Raw genomic sequence first — 23,130 nt, forward strand, 5'->3', positions numbered from 1 at the left:
TTGCTCCGAAAAGTGCTATCTGATCTGAAATTCCATACAAGTGTTAATTTCACAAAGTCTGAAATCTGTTTGCCATATGCATTTTTGCCATGCTTGTTTGAACCTGATAATGGATGAATTGGCCGTAGCTCAGTGCTAGACTTTTGTTAAGCATCATGAATGCATCCCTGCCATGTATTTTTATGCCATGTTTGAGTGTTGTAGCTCGTTCATCTCATTGCATTTAGATGGCTACTTGCTGTAAATCGCAAACCGGTGTCATATTTGAATCGCTTGCCATTTCGAAACCGTAACTGCGATTCCGGCGTTCTTTATATTGTTTTCAAGCGATTTCATCTCATCTTTCCAGTGGCACACTTGGATTTCCAAGTTGAGGCCAGGTTCATGCATCCCTTGTCAAATCTTGCATATGCATCCCGCATCGCATCCCGCATAGCATATCATCTTTGCATCTTATTGTTTGAGCTTTGCACGTGGTTGATTGTGTTCCGTTTGCTTGTTTGTCTTGTTTGGGTAGAGCCGGGAGACGAGTTCGCTAACGAGGAGCCCGTTGAGTTTGCTTTCGAGGATCCAGTCAACTCTGACAACTTTGTAGGCAAGATGATCATACCCTCGAAATCACTACTATCTTTGCTATGCTAGATTGCTCGCTCTTTTGCTATGCCAATGCTACGATGCCTACCACTTGCTTTCAAGTCTCCCAAATTGCCATGTCAAACCTCTAACCCACCATGTCCTAGCAAACCATTGATTGGCTATGTTACCGCTTTGCTCAGCCCCTCTTATAGCGTTGCTAGTTGCAGGTGAAGATTGGAGACCATTCCTTGTTGGAACATTATTTTACTTGTTGGGATATCATTATATTATCTTGTTATCTTAATGCGTCTATACACTTGGTAAAGGGTGGAAGGCTCGGCCTCTCTCCTAGTGTTTTGTTCCACTCTTGCCGCCCTAGTTTCCGTCATATCGGTGTTATGTTCCCGGATTTTGCGTTCCTTACGCGGTTGGGTTATAATGGGAACCCCTTGACAGTCCGCCTTGAATAAAACTCCTCCAGCAATGCCCAACCTTGGTTTTACCATTTGCCACCTAGCCTTTTCCCTTGGGTTTCGCGGACTCAAGGGTCATCTTATTTTAAACCCCCGGGCCAGTGCTCCTCTGAGCGTTGGTCCAACCTAGAGCACCGTGCGGGGCCGTCCCTTGCCAACTTGGGTTACGTTGGCTCTCGTACGCTTAGCTTATCCGGTGTGCCCTGAGAACGAGATATGTGCAGCTCCTATCAGGATTTGTCGGCACAGCGGGTGGTGTTGCTGGACTTGTTTTACCATTGTCGGAGTTGTCTTGAAGAACCGGGATGCCGAGTCTGATCGGAATGTCTCGGGAGGAGGTATATTCCTTCGTTGACCGTGAGAGCTTGTCATGGGCTAAGTTGGGACTCCCCTGCGGGTATTTGAACTTTCGAAAGCCATGCCCGCAGTTATGGGCAGATGGGAATTTGTTAATGTCCGGTTGTAGATAACTTGAACCTTAACTTAATTAAAATGAATCAACTGAGTGTGTTACCGTGATGGCCTCTTCTCGGCGGAGTCCGGGAAGTGGACACGGTGTTGGAGTAATGCTTACGCAGGTTTCTCTCTAGTTTCTCGCTCGCGCTTTGCCTTCTCTTCTCGCTCTCTTTTGTGAATAGGATAGCCACCATATTTGCTAGTCGCTTGCCACAGCTCCACATATTTACCTTGCCTTACCTATAAGCTTAAATAGTCTTGATCGCGAGGGTGCGAGATTGCTGAGTCCCTGTGGCTCACAGATTACTTCCAAACCAGATGCAAGGCCTGACGATTTCGCTCCAGGTGACGCGCTCGAGCTCAAGTGGGAGTTCGACGAGGACTCTCAACGATACTATGTTTCCTTTCCTGATGATCAGTAGTGGTGCCCAGTTGGGGGTGATCGGGACCGTGTCGCATGTTGGGTTATCTTTTATTTTGGCACCGTAGTCGGGCCATGAGTGTTTGGATGATGTAATGTTGTTTATGTACCTTGATTGACGTGGTGAGTGTAAGCCAACTATGTTATCTCCCCTTTTATTATCTATATTACATGGGATGTTGTGAAGATTGCCTAACTTGCGACATATGCCTTCAATGCGATTATGCCTCTAAGTCGTGCCTCGACACGTGGGAGATATAGTCGCATCGAGGGTGTTACAAGTTGGTAATCAGAGCCTTCCCCGACCTTAGGAGCCCCATTGCTTGATCGTTATTAGCGGCCGAGTTGTGTCTAGAAAAATGTTTTGAGTCATTTAGAAATTATATATCGGAGAGTTTAGGAATTCTTTTTACTTCCCAGTCTCCTCATCGCTCTGGTAAGGCATCCTGACGTAGAGTTTTGACTCTTCTCTTCTCAAAATTCACAAAAAAAATTTAGGATCACGCGGGTATCTTGGAATCGTTCCGATGGTTTTATGATGAGAACATTGTCTTGGTGCCTCCTGTCAGGGGTTTTGTGGAAGTGTCCCGGGGAATTGAGCTCTGAGGTGTTGTCGTCATAATTTTATCGTTGCAGTTCTGGAATACCTGAGTTTAGTACGCCGACATCGAAAATCTCTTTTATGCAGTTCGTTGGTGAGATAACCTCGACGCCACCCAGTACTGGGGCGGGAGTTCGGGAGTATCGCCATAACTTGTATAACGGATGCTTTTCAAAGGTTGAGGTAGATGGTTTCCGAAGTTTTTCTCGGTTATGTGTCGAAGGATGGACACAGCTGGATGTAGGATTTGCTAGATTTGGGTGAGATATTATGCTTCCCCCTTATCCCCAACACCTGATTGCATAACCGGAAAGGTTCGGGAGTTTCATAGGTGGGATTTCTAGTAGCTCTAGTTCTTCTTCCATGGATATTGGTTTGAGATTGGGATTTCTTACCGATTATTTGTTCTTGATCTGTACCATGTTGATTTATTTTCTCTACCTAAATTCTAAGTGGCTTCTCAATTTATGGATATGTGACCATTTCAAGAGGAATGCATTCGTTCATTTTGTTCGGATGTGAAGACTATATGTTGCAATTTTCATTCCGTTGGATTCAGCTTCAATATTTATCTATCAATGTGCTAATGGATGTCAACCTCTTCAGGATGGCTCCTCCAACACGCACGAATCCGAATCCTGATCCGCCACCACCTCCACCTCCTCCGGAGGCATGGCAAGCTGTGATGGCCGCAACCAATGCAAACACACAGTTGATCATGCAAATTCTCCAAGAGCGCAATCAAGGCAACCAAGGGAACCAAGGCAACAATCAGAATCACTTTGCTACACTCAACCAGTTCCTTGCTAACGGGCCAAAGACTTTCAGCAATTGTGTTGAGGCAACCGATGCTGACGATTGGCTTGTGGATCTGCGCAAGCATTTCGAGTGCAGTAACGTCAGGCCTGAGGACTTTGTCAAGTTCGCATCCTTCCAACTCAAAGATCAAGCTGCAGAATGGTTCCAGCAGTACAAGGATTCTAGAGGTGGACGTGTTATTACCTGCGATGAATTCTGTCAAGATTTCAGAGCTCACCATATTCCTCAGAGCATGGTTGAAAGCAAGCATGAGGAATTCTGCAACCTGAAGCAAGGCTCTTTGTCTGTCTATGACTACAACAAGTTGTTTCAGAAGCTCGCCCGCTTTGCCAAGCAGGACGTACCTGATGAGAAGAGCATGATATACCAGTTCAGGGGTGGTCTCAGAGAAGAAATTCAGCTAGCTCTTGTTCTCTTCGAGCCTTTGAGATATGATGAGTTCTACAACATGGCACTGAAGCAAGAGGCCGCTCAACTGAGGTGTGATGCTTCCAAGAAGCGAGTCAGAGATGTTACTCCTTCTTCCTCTACTCAAGTGGCCAAGTAGCAGAAGTATTGGCTTCCTCCTCCTCCGTTCCGTCAGCCGTATCAGCAGAAGAGCAAAGGTGGCAGTGGATCTTCCCACCCACCCAACCCTGGCTTTCAGAACAAGACTTCGTCTCAACCTCCAAGATCGAGTGCTCCGTATCACCGTCCGCTTTCAGAGGTCACGTGCAACAAGTGCCAACAGAAGGGTCACTATGCCAACAAATGCTTCAATCAGAGGCGCCTCCCTCCTCCTCCTCCTGTTAGATCGGCAAGTACAGCTGTGGTCAAGCATAACCCCAAGCACGCTAAGGTCAACTTGCTGAATGCAGCTCAGGCAGAGGACTCATCAGATGTCATCATGGGTAACTTTCCAGTTAACTATTTTCCCGCAAAAGTTCTTTTTGACACTGGTGCATCGCATTGTTTCATGTCAAGATCATTTGTTTCCAAGCATGACTTCGTTTCACAAATGTTGGGTAAACCTATGGGAGTGGTTTCTCCGGCTAAGTCTATGAGGGCTACTTCAATAGTCCCGGATGTTTCTATCATGTTGGGTGACTTCAAGTTTCTGGCTTCTCCAATGGTTCTTGGCCACTCGGATATTGATCTTATTCTCGGAATGGATTGGCTGTCTAAGCACAAGGCTCAGCTTGATTGTGCAGCCAGGCAGATTCAATTGACTCATTCGTCTGAGGATGTAATTGTGTTTGCCGCTCCTGATGATACCATCCATTTGTTTTCTCTCAATGAGAAGGGTGAACTTGATGCCATCTCGCAAATTCTAGTCGTTTGCGAATATCAAGACATCTTTCCAGAAGAGCTTCCAGGAATGCCTCCGCACCGGCCAATTGAATTCGTTATTGATCTTGAGCCTGGTACGGAACCAGTGTGCAAGTGTCCTTACAAGCTCGAACCTTAAGAGTTGAAGGAGCTGAAGAAGCAACTCGATATTCAAGAAAGAATGGGTCTCATCTGGCCTAGTTCTTCTCCATGGGGTTGTGGTGTTCTTTTTGTGAAGAAGAGGGATGGAACGGACCGACTTTGTGTTGATTACCGTCCATTGAACAAGAAGACCATCAAGAACAAATACCCACTTCCTAACATCAATGAGCTGTTCGAACAACTCAAAGGTGCCCAAGTATTCTCCAAGCTTGATCTCCGTATGGGTTATCATCAGATTCGAATCCGTGAGCAAGATATTCCCAAGACGGCCTTCAGGACAAGCTATGGTTCATACGAATACACTGTCATGTCTTTTGGCCTCGTCAACGCTCCTCCGACTTTCTCTCGCATGATGAACTTCATCTTCAACGCCTACACCAATGACTTCGTTTTGGTCTATCTCGACGACATTCTGGTTTTCTCGAAGAACAAGGAAGATCATGCCAAGCACTTGCGTTTGGTACTCGATAAGCTGAGGGAACACAAGTTCTACGCCAAGTTCTCCAAGTGCAAATTTTGGCTCGATGAGGTTCTTTATCTTGGTCATATCATCTCTGCCAAGGGCATCGCGGTGAATCCTGAGAAGGTGTCTGCAATTGTGTATTGGGAACCTCCTCAGAACGTGAAGCAACTCCGTAGCTTCCTCGGTCTCGCAAGCTACTGTCGAAGATTCGTTGAAAACTTTTCTAAGATCGCAAAGCCTCTCTCAAATCTTCTCCAGAAGCACATCAAGTACGTTTGGTCTCCGGAGTGTGACATTGCTTTCAACACTTTGAAAGAGAAATTGATCGCTGCTCCAGTTCTGACTCCGCCTGATGAATCCAAGCCGTACGAGGTCTTTTGTGATGCCTCTCTCCAAGGTCTTGGCGCAGTATTGATGCAAGAGAAGAAAGTTGTTGCTTATACCTCTCGCCAGTTGAAGCCCAATGAGAAGAACTACCCCACTCATGATCTCGAGTTGGCGGCAGTTGTGCATGCTCTTTTGACTTGGAGACATCTCTTATTGGGAAGAAAAGTGGACATTTTCACTGATCACAAGAGTCTCAAGTACATCTTCACTCAGCCTAATCTCAACCTCAGGCAAACTCGATGGGTCGAAATGATTCAAGAGTATAATCCGAGTATCGAGTATACTCCAGGCAAGGCCAATGTGATTGCTGACGCATTGAGCAGAAAGGCTTATTGCAATAGTCTGATTCTCAAGCCTTATCAACTCGAGCTTTGTGAAGCTTTCCGCAAACTTAATCTGCAAGTTGTTCCTCAAGGTTTCCTCGCCAACCTTCAAGTCTCTCCTACCTTGGAATACCAGATTCGCCAAACCCAGCTTCTTGATGCTATGGTGAAAAAGGTGAAGATTGGGATTGCCAAGAGTCAACCCAAGTACAAGTGCTACCGCCTTGATGACAAGGACACTCTTTTCTTTGAGGATCGTATTGTTGTACCCAAAGGTGACCTCCGTAAAGTGATCATGAACGAGGCTCACAATTCTATCCTCTCCATCCACCCTGGGAGCATGAAGATGTATCAGGACCTCAAGCAGGCTTATTGGTGGACTCGAATGAAGCGCGAGATTGCTCAATTCGTGAATGAATGTGATGTCTGCAGAAGAGTGAAGGCAGAACACCAAAGGCCAGCTGGTCTCCTCCAACCTCTTGCCATTCCAGAATGGAAATTTGACCACATTGAAATAGACTTCGTGACTAGGTTTCCAAAATCCAAGCATGGCAATGATGCTATATTCGTTGTCATCGACAAACTCACCAAAGTGGCTCACTTTCTGCCTATCAAAGAGTCAATCACTGCAGCTCAATTGGCGGAACTCTATACCTCTCGGATTGTCTCTCTGCACGGTATCCCACAAGTGATCTCTTCAGACCGTGGCAGCATCTTTACCTCCAAGTTTTGGGATTCTTTTCAGAAGGCCATGGGCACCAACATCCGCTTCAGCACAGCTTTCCATCCTCAAACTAGCGGTCAAGTCGAGCGTGTCAACCAGATTCTTGAAGATATGCTCAGGGCTTGTGTGATCTCCTTCGGCATGAAGTGGGAGGATTGTCTTCCTTATGCTGAATTCTCCTACAACAATAGTTTTCAAGCAAGTTCGGGCAAGGCCCCATTTGAAATTCTGTATGGCAGGAAGTGTCGTACCCCTCTCAACTGGTCTGAAACCGGTGAACGCCAGCTTTTGGGTAATGACTCAATCACAGAGGCAGAGGAAATGTGCAAAGTCATTCGAGATAACCTCAAAGCAGCCCAATCCCGCCAGAAGAGCTACTATGATAGTAAGCACCGTGATTTGGCTTTCGAGATCGGAGATCATGTTTATCTCCGCGTCTCTCCTACGAAAGGTACTCGTTGCTTCGGTATCAAAGGGAAGCTTGCCCCTAGATACGTGGGACCTTTCAAGATTGTCAGCAAGAGAGGCGATATCGCTTATCAACTCGAGCTTCCTTCAAACTTTGCAAATGTTCATGATGTGTTCCATGTCTCTCAGCTCCGAAAGTGCTTCAAGACTCCTGACCGCACCGTCAACTTCGAGGACATTGAGCTCCAAGAAGATCTATCCTATCGTGAGCACCCAGTTGCTATTCTTGAAGAGACTGAACGCAAGACTCGCAACAAGTCAATCAAATTCCTCAAAGTCAAGTGGTCACACCATTCCGACCGTGAAGCTACCTAGGAACACGGGGATCACCTCCGTTCTGAATACCCGGCGTTCTTTCAGTCCTAGATCTCGGGACGAGATCCTTTCGTAGTGGTGGAGTGTTGTAACACCCCGGATATGACTTACCCAATTTGTACTCCAACTCTTGCCATTTCCGGCGTTAAGTTATTTTATTTTCTCGGGTCCGGGTTTTTGTCTCTGTGTGTTGTTGCCATTGTCATGCATCTCATATCATGTCATCATGTGCATTGCATTTGCATACGTGTTCATCTCATGCATTCGAGCATTTTCCCCGTTGTCCGTTTTGCATTCCGGTGCTTCGTTCTCCTCCGGTGGTCATTTCTACCTTTCTTTTGTGTGTGGGGATTAAACATTTCCGGATTGGACCAAGACTTTCCAAGTGGCCTTGGTTTACTACCGGTAGACCGCGTGTCAAGTTTTGTACCATTTGGACTTCGTTTGATACTCCAACGGTTAACCGAGGGACCGAAAAAGCCTCGTGTGTGTTGCAGCCCAACACCCCTCCAATTTCGCCCAAAACCCACCTAAACCTTCTCCATCATCTAGATCGTTCGATCACGATCGCGTGGCCGAAAACCGCACCTCATTTGGACTCTCCTAGCTCCTTCCACCTCTATATAAAGAACCCCCCATTTCAATTCACGGACGAAACCCTAGTACCACCCACCTCTCGCGTCGGCGGACATTTTTTGTCCGGCCGGACACGTCCGGATCCACCCGCCACCGCCACGTCAGCTCCCGCGAGCCCCACTTCACCTCCGCCGCCAGGGCCCGCGGGGCCCATCGCCGGCCCTCCCGGCCTGAAGCTCCCGCGCCGCCCGCGCGTTGACCCCGCCGCCCCAGCGCCTCCTCGCCTCCATCTCCGGCGGCCCGCGCCACCGCGCCGCAGCGCGCCCTCGCCGGCGACGACCGCGGCAGCGCCGCCCCGCGCCGCCCTCTCCTTCCACGCCGGCCGCCGCCCACCGCGTCCGCAGCTCCGGCCACCGGCGCCCGCGGCCACCCCACCGGAGTCCGCCGCCGCCTTCCACTCCGTCTCTGGCGAGCACAGCTCCGGCCGCCGCCTCGGTTCACGCGCCCGATCTAGTTCCAGATCTGAGATTCGGTTGAACTTTGACCTAATTTTCAGTAATATTTTGCCAGGTTCATCGCATCGTAACTCCGCATCCGTAGCTCCGTTTTGGGCATATAGCATATCAAAATGTTCATCTCAGAGAGTACATCATTTCATTCCATTGCATCATTTTCATTTGAGTTCACCTTGATGCCCGAAATGCTGTTAGAAGAGGGCTACTTGAGATATTTGTCAGATCTGCTACTCCATTTAGATATTTGTCATTTTGCCATGATTATTGTGTGCATGATATGCCCATGAGCTCTACATATGTTTTGTTAAGGGTTTTGCCATCTTTCCAGAGGTGCAACCCATGTATTTTTGTGATGAGTGTGGTGACTAGCACAAGCTTGCAAAGTGAGGCACTTGGTAATGCTGATTTCAGGGACTTAGCATTTCCACTAAGTCCTTGAGCTGTTTATCTCCTATGGCCATATGTTCATGTTGTTTCCTAGTGATCCGTGCCTCTTTTGAGGATGATCAGTAAGGATGTTTTGTTAATCTTGTAGTGCTCTATCCATCCAAGTCTTTGTTTGCAATTATGGAGCACCCTACCTTGAGTCAATCGAGCTCTACTTTTGCTACTTCGTGAATCTGGGCAGATTGTCTACTTGTTAGCGATTTTGCCGATGATGTTGTAGTTGATCCGTGCATGCTATGCTATTGTTCTTGCCATGTCTAGCTTGCATTTTGTGTATTCTTGATGGGTGTATGCTTAGATTATCATGACTTGCTCCGTAGTGAGTGCATCGAGCTCGTAAACATGCCTACTTGATATCTGTTTTCAGCATGCTCCAGTTTACACTAAGTCTGAGAACTGATTATGTTTTGCCATGTTCACATGCTTGCAATTGTATTTTCTGACCCCTTTTGGCTCAAGGTCACTAAGGGACTTTTGTTAAACTCTTTGAGTAGCTCCATGCCATGCTTTACTTTGCCATGTTCAGGTCCTATAGCATGTAGTTTTGTTGCTCCGAAGAGTGCTATCTGATCTGAAATTCCAGACAAGTGTTAATTTCACTAAGTCTGAAATCTGTTTGCCATATGCATTTTTGCCATGCTTGTTTGAACCTGATAATGGATGAATTGGCCGTAGCTCAGTGCTAGACTTTTGTTAAGCATCATGAATGCATCCCTGCCATGTATTTTTATTCCATGTTTGGGTCCTGTAGCTTGTTCTTCTCATTGCATTTAGATGGCTACTTGCTGTAAATCGCAGACCGGTGTCATATTTGAATCGCTTGCCATTTCCAAACCGTAACTGCGATTCCGGCGTTCTTTATATCGTTTTCAAGCGATTTCATCTCATCTTTACAGTGGCACACTTGGATTTCCAAGTTGAGGCCAGGTTCATGCATCCCTTGTCAAATCTTGCATATGCATCCCGCATCGCATCCCGCATAGCATACCATCTTTGCATCTTATTGTTTGAGCTTTGCACGTGGTTGATTGTGTTCCGTTTGCTTGTTTGTCTTGTTTGGGTAGAGCCGGGAGATGAGTTCGCTAACGAGGAGCCCGTTGAGTTTGCTTTCGAAGATCTAGTCAACTCTGACAACTTTGCAGGCAAGATGATCATACCCTCGAAATCACTACTATCTTTGTTATGCTAGATTGCTCGCTCTTTTGCTATGCCAATGCTACGATGCCTACCACTTGCTTTCAAGCCTCCCAAATTGCCATGTCCAACCTCTAACTCACCATGTCCTAGCAAACCGTTGATTGGCTATGTTACCGCTTTGCTCAGCCCCTCTTATAGCGTTGCTAGTTACAAGTGAAGATTGGAGACCGTTCCTTGTTGGAACATTATTTTACTTGTTGGGATATCATTATATTATCTTGTTATCTTAATGCGTCTATACACTTGGTAAAGGGTGGAAGGCTCGGCCTCTCGCCTAGTGTTTTGTTCCACTCTTGCCGCCCTAGTTTCCGTCATATCGGTGTTATGTTCCCGGATTTTGCATTCCTTACGCGGTTGGGTTATAATGGGAACCCCTTGACAGTCCGCCTTGAATAAAACTCCTCCAGCAATGCCCAACCTTGGTTTTACCATTTGCCACCTAGCCTTTTCCCTTGGGTTTCGCGGACTCAAGGGTCATCTTATTTTAAACCCCCGGGCCAGTGCTCCTCTGAGCGTTGGTCCAACCTAGAGCACCGTGCGGGGCCGTCCCTTGCCAACTTGGGTTACGTTGGCTCCCATACGCTTAGCTTATCCGGTGTGCCCTGAGAACGAGATATGCGCAGCTCCTATCGGGATTTGTCGGCACAGCGGGTGGTGTTCCTGGACTTGTTTTACCATTGTCGGAGTTGTCTTGAAGAACCGGGATGCCGAGTCTGATCGGAATGTTTCGGGAGGAGGTCTATTCCTTCGTTGACCGTGAGAGCTTGTCATGGGCTAAGTTGGGACTCCCCTGCAGAGATTTGAACTTTCGAAAGCCGTGCCCGTGGTTATGGGCAGATGGGAATTTGTTAATGTCCGGTTGTAGATAACTTGAACCTTAACTTAATTAAAATGAATCAACTGAGTGTGTTACCGTGATGGCCTCTTCTCGGCGGAGTCCGGGAAGTGGACACGGTGTTGGAGTAATGCTTGCGCTGGTTGCTCTCTAGTTTCTCGCTCGCGCTTTGCCTTCTCTTCTCGCTCTCTTTTGCGAACAGGATAGCCACCATATTTGCTAGTCGCTTGCCGCAGCTCCACATATTTACCTTGCCTTACCTATAAGCTTAAATAGTCTTGATCGCGAGGGTGCGAGATTGCTGAGTCCCTATGGCTCACAGATTACTTCCAAACCAGATGCAGGGCCTGATGATTCCGCTCCAGGTGACGCGCTCGAGCTCAAGTGGGAGTTCGACGAGGACTCTCAACGATACTATGTTTCCTTTCCTGATGATCAGTAGTGGTGCCCAGTTGGGGGTGATCGGGACCGTGTCGCATGTTGGGTTATCTTTTATTTTGGCGCCGTAGTCGGGCCATGAGTGTTTGGATGATGTAATGTTATTTATGTACCTTGATTGACGTGGCGAGTGTAAGCCAACTATGTTATCTCCCCTTTTATTATCTATATTACATGGGATGTTGTGAAGATTTCCTAACTTGCGACATATGCCTTCAATGCGATTATGCCTCTAAGTCGTGCCTCGACACGTGGGAGATATAGTCGCATCGAGGGTGTTACAGCCGGCCACCGCCCCGCCATCGCCGGTCGCCGCACGCGCCATCGCCGGCCTCCTTTCTCCGTGCCGTCCGGAACGCCCCGGCCGAGCCGCCCGCTGTCATCGTCGCCGGCGACCTCGCCGGCCCCCCTCACCAGCTCCGGCTACCGCCACCGCTTCCTCTCCAGCCGCCGCAGCACCAACTCCGGCAAGCTCGAGCTCCTTCTCGGTTCGCGTGCAGATCTGGATCTAGCTACAGTAACCTAGGGGTTGACCTCGTTTCTCCCCTAAGTCCCTAATGTTTTTAGGTATTTTCATCGCATCATAACTTTGCATCCGTAGCTCCGTTTCGCGTGTGTAGCATATCAAATTGTTTGTCTCGATGTGCACTTCATTTCGTTCCATTGCACCATGTTCATTTGAGTTCATCTTGATGCCCTAAATGCTGTTGCAGGAGTGCTATGTAATGTTAGGTTCTGATTCTTAACAGATTTTGGACATTTGTCATTTTTGTCATGTTTAATGTGTGCCTCATATGAATTTGAGCCCTACATGTGTTTTGGGCTATGCCATGCAATCTTTACAGGGGGTGTATGCCATGTATTTTTGTGATCAATGTGGTGACTAGCACAAGCATGCAAATTAGCTCTCGTGATGTTGCTGATTTCAGGGACTTACAATTCTTCTAAGTCATTTCCCTGATGATATATTTATGCCTTGTATTCATGTTGCTACAGAGTGATCCATGCCTCTTTTGAGCATGTTCAGTAAGGATGATTTTGAGATATTGTTATGCTCTATCCATCCATGTCTTTGTTTGCAATTATGGAGTACCCTAGCATGACTCAATCTTGCTCTACTTTTGCTATAAAATGTTCCTGGCAGATTGTTTATGTGTTATTCAATTTTGCCGAGGTTGTTGTAGTTGTTCCATGCATGCTATGAGAGTGTTCTTGCCATGGTTAGCTTATTTATCATGTCTACTTGCTGGATGTATGCTTAGCTTGTCGTGCAATGCCTTGTGGTGAGTGCATCGAGCTCGCAAACATGCCTATGTAACTCTGTTTTTGCCATGTTCCAGTTTTCTGCTAAGTCTGAATCTGTTAACGAAACTTGCTATGTTTACATGGTTGCCATTGTATTTTCTGATCCCTTTTGGCTTATGGTCAGTAAGGGACTTTTGTTATATGCTTTGTGTAGTTTCATGCCATGCCTTGCTTTGCCATGATATGTTCCTGTAGCATGTTTTTATCTTGCTCTAAACATTGCTATCTGATGTTAAATCCTGACATGTTGTTATTTTCACTAAGTCTATGAACCTGATATCTTTTGCACTTTTGCCATGCTTGTTTGAACCTGCTATTGTGTGATTTAGCCGTAGCTCAGTGTTCATCTTTTGTCAAGCATCTTGAGTGGATCACTGCCATGTGCTTTGTTGCTATGTTAGAGTGCAGTAGCTCATTTTTCTTGATGCATTTAGATGGTCTCGTGCTGTTAATCGCAGCTTTGTGCCATTATTGTTTTGCTTGCCATTCGCAAACCGTGCATCCGATTCCAGTGATCTTTATATCGATTTCGACCGAAATCAACTCATATTTCCAGCGGCACTCTTGGTTTTCCAAGTTGAGGCATGATTTAATCTTTTCCTTCCGGAGCACGCATATGCATTGCATATCACATCCCGCATATCATGCCATGTTTTGCATCATGTTGCTTGTGCATTGCACCGTGATTGATTGTGTCTCCCTTTGCTTGTGTTCTTGCTTTGGGTAGAGCCGGGAGACAAGTACGTGATCGAGGAACCCATTGAGTACGCTTACGAGGGTCAAGCTTACGTCAACTCGGAGAACTTTGCAGGCAAGATGACCATACCCTCGAAATCACTTCTATCTTTGCTTGCTAGTTGCTCGCTCTATTGCTATGCCTATGCTATGATACCTACCACTTGCTTTATCATGCCTCCCATATTGCCATGTCAAACCTCTAACCTACCTTGTCCTAGCAAACCGTTGTTTGGCTATGTTACCGATTTGCTCAGCCCCTCTTATAGCGTTGCTAGTTGCAGGTGAAGATTGGAGTTTGTTCCTTGTTGGAACATGTTTATTGTTGGGATATCATTATTATATCTTGTCCACTTTAATGCATCTATATACTTGGTAAAGGGTGGAAGGCTCGGCCTTATGCCTGGTGTTTTGTTCCACTCTTGCCGCCCTAGTTTCAGTCATACCGGTGTTATGTTCCTTGATTTTGCGTTCCTTACGCGGTTGGGTTATAATGGGAACCCCTTGACAGTTCGCCTTGAATAAAACTCCTCCAGCAAGGCCCAACCTTGGTTTTACCATTTGCCACCTAGCCTTTTTCCCTTGGGTTTCGCGGACTCAAGGGTCATCTTTATTTTAAACCCCCGGGCCAGTGCTCCTCTGAGTGTTGGTCCAAACTAGAGCCCCTTGCAGTGCCACCTCGGGGAAACTCGAGGGTTGGTTTTAGTTGTACGGATTGCTTATTCGGTGTGCCCTGAGAACGAGATATGTGCAGCTCCTATCAGGATTTGTCGGCACATTCAGGTGGCTTTGCTGGACTTGTTTTACCATTGTCGAGATGTCTTGTAACTGGGATTCCGAGTCTGATCGGGTCGTCTTGGGAGAAGGAATATCCTTCGTTGACCGTGAGAGCTTGTGGTGGGCTAAGTTGGGACACCCCTGCAGGGATTTGAACTTTCGAAAGCCGTTCCCGTGGTTATGGGCAGATGGGAATTTGTTAATGTCCGGTTGTAGAAAACCTGAAACTAAACTTAATTAGAATGAATCAACAGCATGTGTAGCCGTGATGGTCTCTTTTCGGCAGAGTCTGGGAAGAGAACACGGTCTCGTGTTATGCTTGAATGTAGGTTGTTCTAGGATCACTTCTTGATCATAGATTCTCGATCGTGCCTTGCCTTTCTATTCTCGCTCTCATTTGCGTATGTTGGCCACCATATATGCTAGTGCTTGCTTCAGCTCCACCTCATACCTTTTACCCTACCCATAAGCTTAAATAGTCTTGATCGCGAGGGTGTGAGATTGCTGAGTCCCCGTGACTCACAGATTACTTCCAAAACCAGATGCAGGTGCCGATGATATCGTTCCTGGGGATACGACTGAGCTCAAGTGGGAGTTCAATGAGGACTCAGGACGATACTACGTTTCCTTTCCAGATGATCAGTAGTGGAGCCCAGTTGGGGCGATCGGGGATATTATGCATTTGGGGTTGTCTTTATTTTGGTACCGTAGTCGGACCTTGATTGTATCTGGATGATTGTAATGCTATATTTATGTATTGTTTGAAGTGGCGATTGTAAGCCAACTATGTACCTCTTTTCTTATTCAGTACATGGGATGTGTAAAGATTACCCCTCTTGGGACATTGCCTACAATGCGGTTATGCCTCTAAGTCGTGCTCCGACACGTGGGAGATATAGCTGCATCGTGGGTGTTACAAGTTGGTAATCAGAGCCTTCCCTGACTTAGGAGCCCCCTGCTTGATCGAATCGCTGGCGTTGTTGAGTCTAGAAAAATGTTTTGAGTCTTTTAGGATTATATATATCGGAGAGTAGGATTCTTTTTACTCCTCAGTCCCTTCGTCGCTCTGGTGAGGCATGCTAACGTAGAGTTTTGACTCTTCTCTTCTCAAATTTCACTAAAAAAAATTTAGGATCACGCGGGTATCTTGGAATTGTTCTGATGGTTTTGTGACGAGAACATTGTTCTTGGTGCCTCCTGACATTTAGGGGTTCTGGCAGTGTCCCGGGGAGTTGAGCTCCGAGGTGTTGTCATCACAATTTTATCGTTGCAATTCTGGAATACCTGAGTTTCGCCGACAACGAAAATCTCTTTTATGAAGTTGTTGGTGAGATAACCTCGACGCCACCCAGTACTGGGGCGGGAGTTCGGGAGTATTTCCATAACTCGTATAACGGATGCTTTTCGAAGGTTGAGGTAAATGATTTCTGAAGGTTTCTTGGTTATGTGTTGAAGGATGGATACATCTGGATGTAGGATTTGCTAGTTTTGGGTGAGATATTATGCTTCCCCTGTATCCCCAACACCTGATTGCATAACCGGAAAATTTCGGGAGTTTCATAGGTGGGAATTCATGTAGCTCTAGTATTTCTTCCGCAGATATTTGGTTTGTGGTTGGGTAATCCTTACCAAGTATTTGTTCTTGTCCGTACCTTGTTGTTTTATTCATCTACCTCTATCTAAGTGGCTTCTCAATTTATGGAAGCGTGTCAGAATCCTGAACCACCGCCACCACCTCCACCTCCGGAGGCATGGCAAGCTGTGATGGCTGCTACCAACGCCAACACGCAGATGCTTATGCAGCTCTTGCAAGAGCGCAACCAAGGAAATCAAGGCCATGGCAACAATCAGAATCAGTTTGCTACACTCATCCAATTCCTCGCAAACCAGCCAAAGACCTTCAGTAACTGTGTCGAGGCAACAAACGCTGATGATTGGCTCGTGGATATCTGCAAACATTTCGAGTGCAGCAACATCGGGCCTGAGGACTTTGTCAAGTTTGCCTCATTCCAACTCAAAGACCAAGTTGCAGAGTGGTATCAGCAATACAAAGATTCCAGAGGAGGTCATGTGATTACCTGGGATGAATTCCGCCAAGACTTCAAAGCTCACCACATTCCTCAGAGTGTTGTTGAGAGCAAGCGTGAGGAGTTCCGCAATCTGAAGCAATGCAGCTTGTCTGTTTACCAGTACAACATCATGTTCCAGAAGCTCGCTCGTTTCACTAAGCAAGACATCCCTGACGAGAAGAGCATGATTTATCAGTTCAGAGGTGGCCTCAGAGAAGATCTGCAACTATCCCTTGTGCTTTTTGAGCTGAAGAAGTATGATGAGTTCTACAATATGGCACTAAAGCAAGAAGCTGCTCAACTCAAGTGTGATGCTTCCAAGAAGAGAGTCAGGGATGCAACTCCTTCTTCTTCCTCAACTCAAGTGGCAGCTAAGCAGCAAAAGTATTGGTTGCCTCCTCCTCCTCCATTCCGCCAGTCTTATCAGCAGAAGAGCAAAGGTGGCAATGGATCTTCCCACCCACCCAACCCAGGCTTTCAGAACAAGACTTCGTCTCATACTCCAAGATCAAGTGCTTCATATCACCGTCCGCTCTCGGAGGTTACGTGCAACAAGTGTCAGCAGAAGGGTCACTGTGCAAACAAATGCTTCAACCAGAGGCGTCTTCCTCCTCCTCCTCCTGTGAGATCTGCCAGCAATGCAGTGGTCAAGCATAATCCCAATTTTGCAAAGGTCAACATGATGAACGCAGCTCAGGTAGAGGACTCGTCAGAAGTGATTATGGGTAACCTTCCTGTTAACGATATTCCTGCAAAAGTCCTTTTTGATACTGGTGCATCGCATTCTTTCATTTCAAGACCTTTTGTGGCTATGCATGATTTGGTTACTCAAGTTTTGCCGAGACCTTTGTCTATTGTTTCTCCGGCCCGACAAATGACTTCCCGAGTTTTCGTTCCGGATGTCTCTATCACGTTGAGCGACTATAAGTTTCTGTCTTCTCCTAATGTTCTTGGTGACTCGGATATTGATCTTATTCTCGGAATGGACTGGCTTTCTAAGCACAAGGCTCAGCTTGATTGTGCTGCCAGGTAGATTCAATTGACACATTCGTCTGAGGATGTAATCGTCTTTGCCGCTCGTGATGATACCATTCGACTGTTTTCTCTCAATGAGAAGGGCGAGCTGGATTCCATCTCTCAGATTCCAGTCATTTGTGAATATCAAGATGTCTTTCCAGAAGAGCTTCCAGGAATGCCTCCGCACCGGCCAGTTGAATTCGTCATCGATCTTGAACCTAGCACGGAACCTGTTTGCAAACGTCCTTACAAGCTTGGACCTGAAGAGTTGAAGGAGCTGAAGAAACAACTCGATATTCAAGAGTGTATGGGTCTGATCCGACCAAGTTCTTCTCCATGGGGTTGTGGTGTTCTTTTTGTCAAGAAGAAGGATGGAACGGACCGACTTTGTGTCGACTACCGTCCATTGAACAAGAAGACCATAAAGAACAAGTACCCACTTCCCAACATCAATGAGCTTTTCGAACAACTCAAGGGTGCTCAAGTATTCTCCAAGCTTGACCTCCGTATGGGCTATCATTAGATTCGCATTCGTGAACAAGATATCCGCAAGACAGCATTCAGAACAAGCTATGGTTCATATGAATACACTGTCATGTCTTTCGGCCTTGTCAATGCTCCTCCAACATTCTCTCGCATGATGAACTTCATCTTCAATGCCTACACAAATGACTTCGTCTTGGTCTATCTCGATGACATTTTGGTCTTTTCCAAGAACAAGGAGGATCATGCTGTTCGCACACGAACACGTCACCGTGTACCCTCGACGCCGGGGGTGATGCACCGCAGCTCACGTCGAAGGAGACCTGCCGGAAGCGCGGTACGCAAGACAATCCGGCGGGTGCTTTTGAGGACCCGAAACCCCACGCGCCCGGGAGGGACCCCGTCAGGGCGCGTAGCGGCTATGGGCTGCCCTAGGTCGACCTGATCGCCCCTAGGGCCTCGAGGTTCGCCGCCCTACAATGAAGAAGAACGAGCGAAGAACGAGGAAGAAGAAGAACAAGGGAGAAGGAAAAGTAAAGGTAAAAGATGTAGATGGATTTGTTCGATTGTGTGTTACTCAATCGGCCGTCACCCCCAACATATATAAGAGGCGGCTGGACTTCCCGTACAACCAAAGGATTTATCTAGGCTTTCCTTACAAGAAAATTACATCAATTCACGTCCTAGAATCCCAGTTCTGGTCCCACTCGGATTCAGCCCGAATCTGGCTCAATCTTCTGTCTTGCTCCTTGCGTGGGCTGTGGAATCTGCATCTGGTCGGATTGGCCTCGACAATTTCTACTATTTACAGCGGCAAGCTTTCCCCGGCAGGTTACTGTTCACGGCGGCAAGCTCTCCCCCGGCAAGGTTACTGTTCACGGCGGCAAGCTTTCCCCAGCAAGGTTACTGTTCACGGCGGCAAGCTCTCCCCGGGCAAGGTTACTGTTCACGGCGGCAAGCTTTCCCCGGCAAGGTTACTGTTCACGGCGGCAAGCTTTCCCGGCAAGGTTACTGTTCACAGCGGCAAGTTTTCACACCGGCAAGCTTCTCCGCCGGCAAGCTTTCCACGCCGGCATGCTTCTCCGCCGGCAAGGTTTTACCCCGGCAAGGTTTCATTCAGCCGACAAAGGCCGAATACTTTCTCACTCAGGGCCGGCCCGCGAAGTGTTGCCTCTAACTTTTGCATATGAATCTGGATTCGTGACCATGCCAAAATCTGGTGTCAACACATGCCCCCCTGTTTTTCGGCAAAGCTTGTGTTCCGAAAAATAACTTGCATGATGATTTTCCTAAGGACGATGTCAACACTCCATCGGCCATTCTATGTGCTTAGGGCGATAATTTCTATATCGGCCATGTTTAACTTCTTGTTTACATCATAACCTGGAACCGATTACCACCAATCGGCTTTAAAGAGATGGGAATGAACCCGTTCCTCGTAGCACTAAGGAAATCAAACTCCGAGAGGTCATGCCCTGTTAAGCAAGTAACATCCGGATGATTCCAATCCACCGATGTATCGGCCAAAGCAACACAAGCCGAATTATCCGCGTGAATGACTTCTACCTCATCATCGACCCATTGTATTAAGAATTGATGGATGGTAGATGGCACACATTGGTTAGCATGAAGCCAATCGCGGCCTAATATAACATTATAGTTACCATGCACCTCGGCGATGAAGAATGTGGTGGCCAAAGTCTTGCTTCCCATGGTGAGTTCCATGCACATCACACCTTTGGCCTCTGTCTTTTCTTTTCCCTCAAATCCATTAAGTACCATATTGGTCTTCATCAATGCGTTATCGTCTAACTCCAACTTCTTGAAGACCAAGTAGGGCATAAGATTTACCACAGCACCACCATCAACGAGCATCCTAGCAACCGGCGATCCGTTAATATGACCTTTGAAGTACAATGGCTTCAAGTGTTTCACCGGTTCTTTTGGCTTCTCGAAGATAGCATTCTTAGGACCAAAATCCAGCTGGGCTACCTCCCATTCTTTACCTATAGCACGAAGCTCGGCAGGTAAGTAATATACCATATTAATATCCATACCTTCCCGAACCGGCGTAGATTCATAATCCACCATCTCATCTTCATCCCCCAATGTGAATATTGGGCTCAAAGATTCCTCAACTGAAGGGGATGTTTCAGGTGGTGTGGACGATGTAATAGGGGTTGCATCATCCTATTTTGGTGGCGAATGGGTTGCTGTAGCTAATGTAGAAGCATCTGCGTTTTCTTTTTGTTTAGGCCTCCATACTTGTTTTGTGAGTGCCATGGGCCGAATTTCACTTAACAATTCGTCCCTTTGACTCTCCTCTTTGTGATCTACCTTCTCGTGATTCCTCATGCGTTGTAATCTCCTTTTCATGGTCTTGGTTAAACCGGGAGGACACCACTTAGGTTGAGTATATTTGGGATCCCTTGGTTTGGCCTTGCTTGTGCTCGCCTCATGATCACTAACCATGGAACCCTGCTGAACAATAACAATATCACCATTAGAAGTAGCCAGATTACCAACAACCGGCTTTTCGATCTCCTTTTGCTTGTCGCATTCTGAAATTTTCGCATTAGATGACTTAACACGCCACACTTTTTTATTGGCCTTACTTGGAGAAATTTTTGTTGGCCGATTTGCACCATAGCTCAAACGGCCTTGTGTGGGATAATAAAGCCTCTCGCGAGCAAGCCTTCTTGGTGCTGCCCACCCCATATGGAAAGCATAAGGAGCCATTGGGGGCTGCCCCCATCCTCCACCGAAGCCTCTCATGTAATATGGCGCATAGAAGGGTTGTGACATCCATGGTGTCAGTGCCCATGACCCATATGGCCTTGCATATCGTCGAAACTCTTGCTCCGGAGGCAATCTTGAACGCTTTGAATGTGATGGCCGATTAGAGCTAGAACCGGCCGCTTGACTTGCATATTTGGATAGCAACATATCAAAAGTTGGCTTGATTCTCTTGTTCTTAGTTTCATTCTTTTTCCACTTGCCAACTTCTGAATTCTTGGGCTTGATCAATTTAACATGAGCATCCTCTTGTACTTGTGGTTGCCCCCCGAGTGTGGCATTTTTTATAGTGATCTTCAACACTTCCTTGCCATCGGGTTGCTTCTCAAGCACAATCTTTCTTCCCAAGACCTCGTCGCCCTCCTTGCTATTCCTGGGTTCACCAATAACAACATTATCTTTATTAGCAGATTCGGCTATGCTAGGCTGAATCAACATTTTCTTTCCCTCCAAGTCTATGGTGTTTATCGGGAAGGGCTGTTTATCAACTTGCATCTCGGCAAAATTCAATCGTCTGTCATTAATGGCCGATTGTATCTGTCGTTGGAAAACATTGCAATCGTTAGTAGCATGAGAAAATGAATTATGGTACTTGCAATAAGCACGCCGTTTCAGCTCCTCAAATGGCGGTATGGTGTGTGATATTCTAATCATCTTATCTTGCAAGAGTGCATCAAATATTTTATCACACTTTGATATATCAAAAGTAAACCTCATCTCCTCATCACGATTCTTGCGAATCGGCTTAAGAACATTGCACATATAGGGTTTGGCCTTTGAGGACCAAACAAATTCAGTAGTATAGACATCAACCTCATCGTCCGAATTATCATCATTGTGTTCAACCATATGCATTCTAGGACGATCGGTTGTAGACCTATGGACATCTTTATTTCGATTCTCTTGGGCCAAAGCTTTTTGCAAGACTTGATTAATGCTCAAAAACTCATAACTTTCTAGCCTCTCTTTAATGTGAGTTTTCAAACCATTAAGAACAAGATCTGCCAAGTCTCTCTCAGTTATCACTAAGCTATAACATCGGTTTTTTATATCTCTAAACCTCTTGACATAATCGGTGACCGATTCATCATGTTTCTGCCTAAACGATGTAAGATGTGACAACTTTAGCTCATTATCGCTGCTATAAAAGTGATCATGAAACTTTCGCTCTAATTGCGACCATAAGAGAATTGAGCCATGTGGTAAAGCGGCAAACCATGAAAATGCGGTACCAGTTAAAGATAATGGAAATAAACGCACTTTCAATTCTTCTATGGAACCTGCTTCACCCAACTGTGCTAGATACTGACTCACGTGCTCCCAATTTGTTTTCGTACCCTCACCACTAAATTTAACAAAATCAGGAACCTTATAACCTTGAGGGTAAGAAATTGCATCGAAGTGTTCGGGATAAGGCTTTTGGTACACACGACTCTTTACTTTCGGCTCGTTTCCAAAAGTTTCTAGAAACATCTTATGCAAATCCTCCCTTAATTTAGCTAAAATTGGATCCGAGGTAGATGAAGATGTTTGTCGTAATGACATAGAAGCAACCTGAGTACTAGCTATTGGTGCAACTTGTGGGATGGGCGCCGAACCATAATTCGGCGGAAGACCAAACATGCCTGCGCCTATGGGTGGTGTGACAAAGTGATTCGGCGTTGACGCCGAATTGGGCACACTCATAATAGGATTAGAGTATGTAGGTGCAGCCACAAGCTGGTTGGTTTGAGTAGGGTAAAAATTCAACGGCATATTATATTGTTGTTGCATAGGTGGTGCCGATGAAATAGGTAAAATTGGACTAGGGTTTTCAGATATACCAACAGTACCACTAGATGATGGATGCATATTTTTCTGAGCATTAGCACTAGCCATAAAAGAATGGTATGCCATCACATTACCCTTACTAACAAGACTCTCAATCACAGCCACTTGCTCTGGAGAAAAAACTTTACTCACAGTGATTAGATCTTGTTCGTCGATGAGGGGAGGAAAATTGGTGTTTCTAACCAGAGTGATGTTGCCTTGGCGGTCCTTCTTGAAACTTGAAAGAAACTCTTCCAAATCCTCCTCCTCACGCTTCTTCTTGAGCGCCTCAAAAGCCTCTTCACGCTGCTTCTTGTGCGCTTCGTAGGCTTGGCGATGTTCATCCGATAGTTCATCAAGACCAGGCTTAATGATGTTATCGGCGTCAACTTCTGAGGGCTTGGGGAGATTAGACATGGTTGATGATGATTCTTGATCTTTCATCCCCAGCGGAGTCGCCAAAAAGTGTGTTCGCACACGAACACGTCACCGTGTACCCTCGACGCCGGGGGTGATGCACCGCAGCTCACGTCGAAGGAGACCTGCCGGAAGCGCGGTACGCAAGACAATCCGGCGGGCGCTTTTGAGGACCTGAAACCCCACGCGCCCGGGAGGGACCCCGTCAGGGCGCGTAG

The 23,130-nt window shown here is 46.6% G+C and overlaps 1 protein-coding gene across 1 annotated transcript in view; it reads right to left on the reverse strand.

Moving 5' to 3' along the window:
• LOC147992116 (uncharacterized) overlaps positions 1–22,912 on the reverse strand; it is an 83,076-nt gene extending 60,164 nt beyond the window's left edge. Inside the window, 5 exon segments of the mRNA XM_087538932.1 lie at positions 19,266–19,365; positions 19,555–19,896; positions 19,948–20,080; positions 20,360–20,451; positions 22,591–22,912. Of these exon segments, the coding sequence (XP_087395058.1) occupies positions 19,266–19,365; positions 19,555–19,896; positions 19,948–20,080; positions 20,360–20,451; positions 22,591–22,912 (989 nt within the window).
• Between the last annotated feature and the right edge of the window lie 218 nt (positions 22,913–23,130).

The sequence above is a fragment of the Triticum urartu genome, chromosome 1A, assembly GCF_056163025.1.
Source record: "Triticum urartu cultivar PI428250 chromosome 1A, HENAU_Tu73, whole genome shotgun sequence".
Taxonomy (NCBI): Eukaryota; Viridiplantae; Streptophyta; class Magnoliopsida; order Poales; family Poaceae; genus Triticum; species Triticum urartu.